This window comes from Ciona intestinalis, unplaced genomic scaffold (genome assembly GCF_000224145.3).
Source record: "Ciona intestinalis unplaced genomic scaffold, KH HT000378.1, whole genome shotgun sequence".
Taxonomy (NCBI): Eukaryota; Metazoa; Chordata; class Ascidiacea; order Phlebobranchia; family Cionidae; genus Ciona; species Ciona intestinalis.
Genome location: NW_004190699.1, coordinates 1 through 8250, shown reverse-complemented (window position 1 = coordinate 8250; position 8250 = coordinate 1). Strand labels below are relative to the sequence as shown.

Here is an 8250-nt window from a genome sequence, read left to right as displayed (position 1 = left end):
TTAGTAATCTCTCTGGCAAATAGACTTAACGATCTGCACAAAATCGCCAACATATTCTGCAGAAAAACGTTCAATTAATGTACTAAACTAGACTAATAGATGAAATAAGCAGTATGTTTGTATAATTCCAATAAAGTTCCTACCATAGGTTGCTTCCTGTATGACTTTTCTGACGATGTAACCACCCTTCTTATACTTGGGATAGTGAATCCCATATACTGGTACACCATCCTTTGTGACAGACTGTGCCCGGTGAGCATTCTCATTAAAGTGAAGAGCTGCTAAAGCTGTCCTGAAGGATAAATTTCAATTAAAATAAATGGAATTTTAGCATATAACTATTTTAGTCAATAGTTGATAAGTTTACCTGCACTCCATGCCAAGAAAGGAAAAACAAATCATCTTAGGAACAAAATTATTTAATAGACTATGAAAAGCCTCAACAGTCGATGTTTGGTAAGTGGAAGAAACCTGAGCAATATCTTTAAGAAGCCTGGAGTTGCACACAATCTTCTCCATTTGTACAGCAGCTTTTGTACCTAGAAAGAGCAATAAATAAATACTCATTCTTAATAATTTTAATACTGGTATATAACTAGTAAAATATTACATGGTTGAAGCCAAGCTTTCTGTCGTTCCTGGCCCTGAAGATCACCATGGAGGCATCTTGAGAAACGTCCCGAGAAGTCGTGATGTCGATTTTGTACATGGTATATGATTGAGGTAAACTTATCAACCACTAACTGACTATCATCTGGAGGGGTGGAGACGACAGACCAGTAAAGATGATTTATAATACTGGCCACCCAACCATTTAATCCTCCCTCACAGCCTTTTGACCTGGCAGTTGATTTCAACTTTTTCTTCAATCCTAAATTGAATAATTTAAATATCGATAGCTGAATTAGTTGTTTCATAAACAATATAATATTTATTAGCTCACCTTTAGCAACATGCCATATGTCAAACAAATGCTTGATATGAGGATGTTGATCTCGCAGATATTTCTTTATGGAAACGTGTCTATCCATGATAGTATCAACAGGTACAAAGTTCTGGATCCGCTGCAGAGACCTCGCCAATCCGTCTTGCTCCATGTGGTAGCTACCCCCCACTTCATTACTCTTTTGACACAAAAGTTATATCAAAACAGAACGAAGATATAATAAATTGCAAAATAGGCATTCATTTTTTATGTTTACCTGGATGGTCTGTATGTCGACAACAGCTTTCATTTGTTGCAACTCGACGCCTAAAGTGACGTCACATAACCCAATCCCAATACTTAATTAATCAATGCCAACAGTGCGGATACGACTTATCTCATGAGAGACTTTCCCATGAAAACAAACCCCCCGTTGAACGAGGTTAATGATATCCCGTTCAGCCGATGACAGGCCCAAATCGATTCCCTTTTATCGCATGGCGTCACACTGCTGTCACGTGATTCTGTCCGCTATATAATTCGCCTTTTCCCTAACACAATAACTAATAACGAGAAACCACTATCGGCACTGAGACCTCGAGGTCAGTCTAGGTTCATGGCGGGCTCTTACGAGCCTTTGCCCCCAGCCGTCAAGTAAGCTTTTGCCCGATACATTAAAAGTACGTTATGTCTCTGGAAAGTATTTGTACCTTGCCGACACGCTTTCTCGAGCGTATTTACAAGGAACATCGGACGAAGAACTTCACGACGACCTAGTACGTGTTATACACTCTTTAATTTCAAATTCACCTGTGACAGCGAACAGATACGAAGATATACAGCGCGCAACAGAGCAAGACACAACGTTACAGAAGGTAACACGCTACTGCCAACACGGATGGCCTCGAACACAAAGGCAAGTTGTACCAGAAGTCCGAAGATACTGGAACATAAGAGATATGCTTCATACAGCCGACGGGATCGTTTTCTACAACGAAAGAATTGTAATACCGACAAAGATGCGAGAGTTCGCAAAAGCTCATACATGAAAGCCACCTTGGAATGGAGAAATGCAAATCCAGAGCACGAGAACTTCTTTATTGGCCTGGAATGGCGCATGACATAGAAGACATAGTCATGAAATGCACTATAGAAGACATAGTCATGAAATGCACTATTTGTTGCAAGTACCAAAGAAATCACAGACGTGAGGTAATGATTCCACACGAAATACCCGATGGTCGATTTTTAAAAGTCGGCATGGATATCATGACGTTTAGAGGCAACGATTATCTGGTTGTTGTTGATTACTACTCAAAATACCCAGAAATTATATCTTTGACAGATAAGACCGCGAAAACAATCGTGGAACACCTAAAAAGCATGTTTGCTCGTCATGGAATACCGCGAGAAGTTATAAGCGACAATATGCCCTTTGCAAGCAAGGATTTCTTGGATTTCGCAAAATCATGGGATTTTAAAACCACAACGTCGAGCCCGAGATATCCACAATCAAACGGTCAAGCGGAAAGAACAATTCAAACACTAAAAAACCTACTGAAAAAGGCTTATGATGATGGCAAAGACCCCTATCTAGCAATCTTGGAGTACAGAAACACACCTATCTCTGATTTACAATATTCACCAGTTCAAATGTTAATGAGTAGAAGACTGCGCACGAAGATACCAATACATAAAGATCTACTAAAACCAGAAGTGGTGGATGCTTATGTAGGACTAAAGAAACGACAACTAAGGCAGAAACATTATTATGATAGAGGCACTAAAGCCTTGCCACCATTAAAGAAGGGAGATGTTGTAGGGTATCGAAAAGATGGTCACTGGAAGAAAGCCATTGTCACTAATCGAGCGTGTGAACCTCGATCCTATATCATACGAAACGAGTTTGGTAATTTATTACGACGCAATCGAAGGCAACTGAACAATATGCCAGGAGTCATGGTAAACACCTACGTTGATCACAATGACTATGTACCAGACACCCGATCTATGACGTCACAAAGTCAGACCAATGTAAACAACATGCCCATAGTAAATAATAATGCTTCGTCAACAGAGCATATATCACGCTACGGTCGCCCAATTGTAACGCCAGCTAAATACCGTGATTATTATGTGTAAATATCGCACTGGTATTCATATGCTTGTGTTTTTTCCAGTCAGTTGTCAACATTGCATTTTTCGTTCATTGTTTATGTGTAACGATGTACTCATTTTCATTGATTGACATTTCGTTTTCACAATGTCTCTTTTTAAGAAGGGAGGTGTAACAGAATACCCATAATTCTAATGTCACGTGTATCCGGCCGGCGGCCATTATTATTATCATCATCGTTGCGTAGACCGCATGTTAATCATAACTGAGTTCGTACTAATCGTACATATACAATACAAGCTTCTTCAAGGTCACGCCTGCTTATATAATCGAACCTCAACATTACAAATGGAATAAAAAACAATGAAAGTTATTCAGTATTACTACTGCCAGCTGCATCTGGAGACATTTGCAAAACTTTAGACACCCGTTGTTGGTATATTGTTTATGAGCTGATTGCAGGTGATCTGCAGTGACTTCGTGCGCTCGTGGGTGTCTAAAGCTACGTCCTAGTCTAGGTTATCTAGGAGTTGTCGTTTGCCGTTTCCTAGTCTGGGTTATCTAGGGTTTCGGCTGGCAAGAAATCATACGGTTCTGTACCCTCAGTTACAGTAACTGTATTTCTCTTTTATTCTTATAATCGTTCTTATTGTTAGTATTTCGTTCTCTCGATATTGTCTCGTTTAGTTCTCGTTTCTCTTAGTTCGTTTCTTATTTTTTTTCTTGATGATCACACAACGGTATATATAGCAGTCGGGGAATGGTTTGAAGGGAAAAATGAATTTCGGGTGTCAGACGAATCGGCGTGATAAATTGCGATAACGAGATTACAATAAAAAGGACACAATTGGGAGCATCGGCGCTAACTCGGTTAACGGCAGGGTGCATCCGCCGCGTTGTGGGAAAGTTAGCACGCGACGTCAAACATTTGGGTCAATATTGGGGACAAAAGAATTCGTGTGACGTAATATTACGACGGGCCGCTACAAAACAATTGCGGGCTCCTGATTAGAAACCAGTACATTTATGGCTCGACTTAATGCATCATTCATACTCTGTACCATCATTTCTCTTGATTTCCGGTCCTTGGCACATTCTTCTTTGTATGCATCGATGAATTCACTCCATCCTTCTCCCTCTAAACATTAAAAAAACTGTTCAACCTGTTTACAAGTAATATGTAAAGTTACCTTTACGTCGTTTTTCTTTGGTTCTTGGTCGATCCAAAAAATAAAAAATGATATGCAGTTTTATCCTTAACTTGTTGTTCAGTAATCACCCTAATAAAAAAAACAATAGTTTAAGATGTAATGCTGGTTTCTGCATACCTGCTTTACGTTTTGTACCAGAACTTGTACTGGGCTGGAATGGTGCTGCCTCTTCTTCTGTTGCTGATGTTGTGGTTGATGTTTCAATTGCTGCAAGTTTATTGTCAATTACACAACTCGCGTATTGCAAGCTCTTTTTAATAAAGCACAACTTACCACTTCCACTATCAAACTCTTGTGCTCCAGCTCCTTCTTGTTCAGTAAATGAACCTTTAGAAGACATACATTTAATTGTAGCACATATTACATTAACCTACACAAACAAAACATCAACAAATACTCACCATACTGCTGTACCATTGTATCGACCATGATGGATTTTCCTTCCACTGCCTATACATCAATATATATTTTTAATTAATCGTAAATCAATGCAATAGCAGTGAAACAAAATAAAAATTTCATTCTGTGGTCGATTTATTACTTATTCTAGTTCCCACTCCCAAATGAAAACAGAGGGACAATTTATTATCGTTAACGGCGTACCAAATGACAACGCAATGGGAGGTTCACTATTGTAGCAATCCAGTTAAGGGAGAAAACACAGCGTGTAGTGATACTAATCAGACATTTAAGTTCCTGCAGTCTGAAAATGCTACGAGATAAGCTTTTCTTGCTAATATCAAATCAAACTTACCAAAAACATTTCCAAACAACCCTGCCACAAATTTCAGCTCGTCAACTTTCAATCCGATCAAAACGCGCCATGTAAATACGACGTTTTAGCGGATCGGATTTGAAATGCGTGTGACGTCATCTCGAGTCGGATTGAATTCAAATCCAATCCGACCATGTAAACAGGGTAACTGCTAGTGCTGTTTGTTTGCAACGCAGTCTTGTATGGGTTTTAAAATATTACAGCAATTTGCTTGGATCCCAAGATTTTAAATTTATTTTTTAAATGGGCTGCCTTAAAAACGAGTTGCACGTATTGCACACCATAGCGCTCACTTTCAGAAAAAATTCAAATTTGTTTCAAACGTTGTATTTTCTAGCGGAAATGGTCGACAGGATACACAAAACTACGGAAATCTTAAATGCCTTGCGTTCGCTATATTGGCTGACAAGAAGCTGTGCAATTCTGCAATTTTCTTTCAGTTTATTGCAACTTTATTCTTTCTTCTCCAAAAGGTTTCGCATGCTTTAGTTTAAAGTAAGTAAAAATAGATATGCACATTCACTTAAAACATTCCGAAGTTTACTCAGTGACAGTGATATTATTACGTGGGTCTTTTCCAGCAGTAGTTACAGGCAGATGCTTTTGGTAAATCATGTTTGGTCATTGCAGCGACTGCAGGTCTAGATTTACAGCAAGTTAATAAAATATTTGATCAAGTCACGTAGACAGTATTAATCTGTCAAAATCAAAGATTTAACAATTTGTTTTATAACGTGCGGGTAAAGCTAACACATCAGGCTGGAAAAAATAGTTCACCTTAACCGAAGTCGATCGTTAATCTTGCTAAACTTACGAAGAGTTTTAATCACGCCGACACGCGTTTACAGTTTACATTCGATATTAGTGTGCATCGCATTGTAGCGTTAATAGTGGCTTTCACGCGCTAACAACGATTTAATACGCAAAACGAGGTTGTTGTCATGAAAAGGGGGTTGTTGTCATAACAGTAAAACAGCCCCCTTCCCTGATTTCTATCAGTACACAAATTTTGGTTTTCTTTGTATGCCCCTTTAACCTTAAACTAAACAGAAACGTTGAGAAATGCAAGGTATAAAAGAGTTTAGTCAGAGATGTATAAGTTTATAATGTATTCATAAGATGTTCAAAAACAAGATCGAAAGGTTATTTAGTGTACAGAAACATATTCAACAAAACTTTGTTTGATTGTAATAAATGTTTGTGCTTTTGCAGATAATCATCCAAATTTTTGTAAATTCAGATATTTTGGCTATAAAACATGCAGATTTTCTTTATATTGATTTCATGTCGGAGCATGAAGTGGCTTCTAAATTTTGGTAAGTTTTATGCAATAATTTTAAAACTAGATAAATATGAAACTGTTGTAATGTTGTTGTTTTTTATAGAATCTGCATTGACAGAAACATTGAAGTTTTTACTTCGTACACGTATGGATGGCCCATTGATTTGGATAATTTGATTGACCTTCCTAACCCAAAAGAAGATACGCTACATTTTCTTTTAAGTATAAATAACTATTTTAAAAGCGCTGTGTTTTGTTTTAGGGTGGGTAAAGCTATTTAATTTAGTACAACATTTTTGGCAATTTAGGATATATGAAAAATATCCAGATGTGTAGAAGGGTTGACTCTATTGAAAAGCGAAATCATCCGATTTTACATTGGACAGGGAAAAAGATGAGTATGGAAACCATATCTCGTTCACCACATTGTCAGATATTTAGTGAGTTAATGTATTTGTTTCTTCAGTCCGCAAATTTAAAGCTTCAGTAAAGTGAAAGACGGCAGCTTTTTTATCTGAATGTTGTGGGTTGTTTCTTGTAAATCCTACCCTAAGTTATTATCTTAAAATGGAAAATGCTAATGTTTCTTCCAACACAATTCTTCACAGTAAATAATCAAGTGATGACAACTTCATGCCAATAAGCTGCAAGTGCATTGAACATGCTGGTAGTGAAATGATAAAACACTCAACATCATGGAGGTAAGTTGTGTACATGTGTAGTAAATAGATATAACAATCTAATTATGATTCCATGTTTTAGGGAATTTACAGTGGTGAGATGGATTCTTTGACACCATGGAAAAAAATGTTACTTTTATGAAGAGAAAATAAGTTGTGCATAACAAACTAACATAATCTTTACTGGGATACTTTAAAGATGCATCTTGCTTTTCCAATATAGGAATCAAAGAACCGCACGGTGCATCCGATGAAACTAAGTTTATAAGTTCATTTCTAAATCGGCTTCCTGCTCTTTTAACTGTATAGCCTCCTATACTCAATTATGCCTTTTTCAGTATCACTCAACGTAATTGGGGTGTATGATCAACATTTGGAATCGTATCCTGAACAATTGTTTTAATGATTTTGAGAAGCTTCCACGCAGCTTGACAGTTGTCGCTTGGATTAGTGAAAAAACTGATAGCTTTGTTGCAAACTTCCGGATACATTTTTAATATTGCCGACTTGTTACTTGTTATTTAATATTTGTTATACCATGCTGATATTTGTGAAAACCCATACTGTGTGAACGATGCAGGAGGAATTTGTAAAGTATGTAAGATGGTAATACTTTTAAATTTTTGTTGGCTGTTGTTGTTTTTCTTCTTGTTTCTCAAACTCCGTAACAAGTAATTCTAAGGTTAATTTTTCATTCAATTGACAGGCCATATTAAATTACTACACAACTATTACAAAAAAATTATGTATATCAACAGATTACAATACAAAAATCAACTTAAATCTGATCAAAAATAGTGTTTGTTGAGGTTTCTAATAATACGCATCTACGTGGTGTTAAGATTAGGATGCATCTCAAAGTTGTGGCAAACAATGCTGCACTTTTACACACGCACCAAAGGCTATCTTGTTTTTTAAAGTTAAAGTCCAAATTTAAGGTGCACTCTCTTACTATGCCAAGTATTATCACTTACAATACGGGAACTGGATAACTGTCATTGTTGACACTCGGAGGATAACTGCTTTTGTTTTTATTTGGCAGCGTCGCCGTTGTCATCAGTAACTGTCACGTGGTTGCGATTTACATAACGTGACGAGAGACAATGGGTGAAAACGTAACAATGGGAGTTGGCCAACTCTTGTTTTATCCTGATAAGATTGTCATTTTAACGTCAGGGAATTTACGCCATCTAGTTAGCTTTATATAATTGCTTTTCAGATTAGAAGATTACGACCGAAACACAAATTTCAAAACATAATA

The 8250-nt window shown here is 37.2% G+C and overlaps 3 protein-coding genes across 5 annotated transcripts; 1 reads left to right on the top strand and 2 right to left on the bottom strand.

Moving 5' to 3' along the window:
- Nucleotides 1–1708, bottom strand: LOC104265692. The gene is made up of 6 exons (XM_009860259.2): nt 1203–1708; nt 944–1139; nt 611–871; nt 368–539; nt 144–292; nt 1–56 (listed from the first exon to the last, which is right to left on the bottom strand). Exons 1-6 carry the CDS (start codon nt 1233–1235, stop codon nt 1–3), a joined length of 867 nt encoding a protein of 288 aa, XP_009858561.2. The 5' UTR covers nt 1236–1708.
- Nucleotides 1709–1987: 279 nt separating this feature from the next.
- Nucleotides 1988–3067, top strand: LOC104265689 (uncharacterized protein K02A2.6-like). The gene has a single exon (XM_009860255.1). It carries the CDS (start codon nt 1988–1990, stop codon nt 3065–3067), a length of 1080 nt encoding a protein of 359 aa, XP_009858557.1.
- A 307-nt stretch (nt 3068–3374) lies between these two features.
- Nucleotides 3375–4775, bottom strand: LOC113475408. Of its 3 annotated transcripts, XM_026839535.1 has the most exons (6): nt 4654–4775; nt 4526–4579; nt 4370–4459; nt 4232–4264; nt 4033–4179; nt 3375–3458 (listed from the first exon to the last, which is right to left on the bottom strand). In XM_026839535.1, the coding sequence occupies exons 1-6, from the start codon at nt 4679–4681 to the stop codon at nt 3412–3414; spliced, it is 399 nt and encodes a 132-aa protein (XP_026695336.1). In that variant the 5' UTR covers nt 4682–4775; the 3' UTR covers nt 3375–3411. The 3 variants fall into 3 exon arrangements, with proteins under 3 accessions (XP_026695336.1, XP_026695334.1, XP_026695335.1); XM_026839533.1 differs by having other exon boundaries at nt 4370–4579; XM_026839534.1 differs by lacking the exon at nt 3375–3458 and having other exon boundaries at nt 3460–4179; nt 4370–4579.
- Nucleotides 4776–8250: the final 3475 nt, after the last annotated feature.

Bases quoted from the DNA above. Each gene is read 5' to 3' on its own strand.
- LOC104265692 (XM_009860259.2), bottom strand. From the start codon at position 1,235: ATGAAAGCTGTTGTCGACATACAGACCATCCAG. The intron at 293-367 runs GTAAACTTATCA...TTTATCCTTCAG, and splicing joins TTTCTTGGCATGGAGTGCAG to GACAGCTTTAGCAGCTCTTC. The intron at 57-143 runs GTAGGAACTTTA...GTTTTTCTGCAG, and splicing joins CATACAGGAAGCAACCTATG to AATATGTTGGCGATTTTGTG.
- LOC104265689 (XM_009860255.1), top strand. From the start codon at position 1,988: ATGGAGAAATGCAAATCCAGAGCACGAGAACTTCTTTATTGGCCTGGA.
- LOC113475408 (XM_026839533.1), bottom strand. From the start codon at position 4,681: ATGGTCGATACAATGGTACAGCAGTATG. The intron at 4,580-4,653 runs GTGAGTATTTGT...TGTCTTCTAAAG, and splicing joins TACAATGGTACAGCAGTATG to GTTCATTTACTGAACAAGAA. The intron at 4,265-4,369 runs GTATGCAGAAAC...TTTATTTTTTGG, and splicing joins TGGTACAAAACGTAAAGCAG to ATCGACCAAGAACCAAAGAA.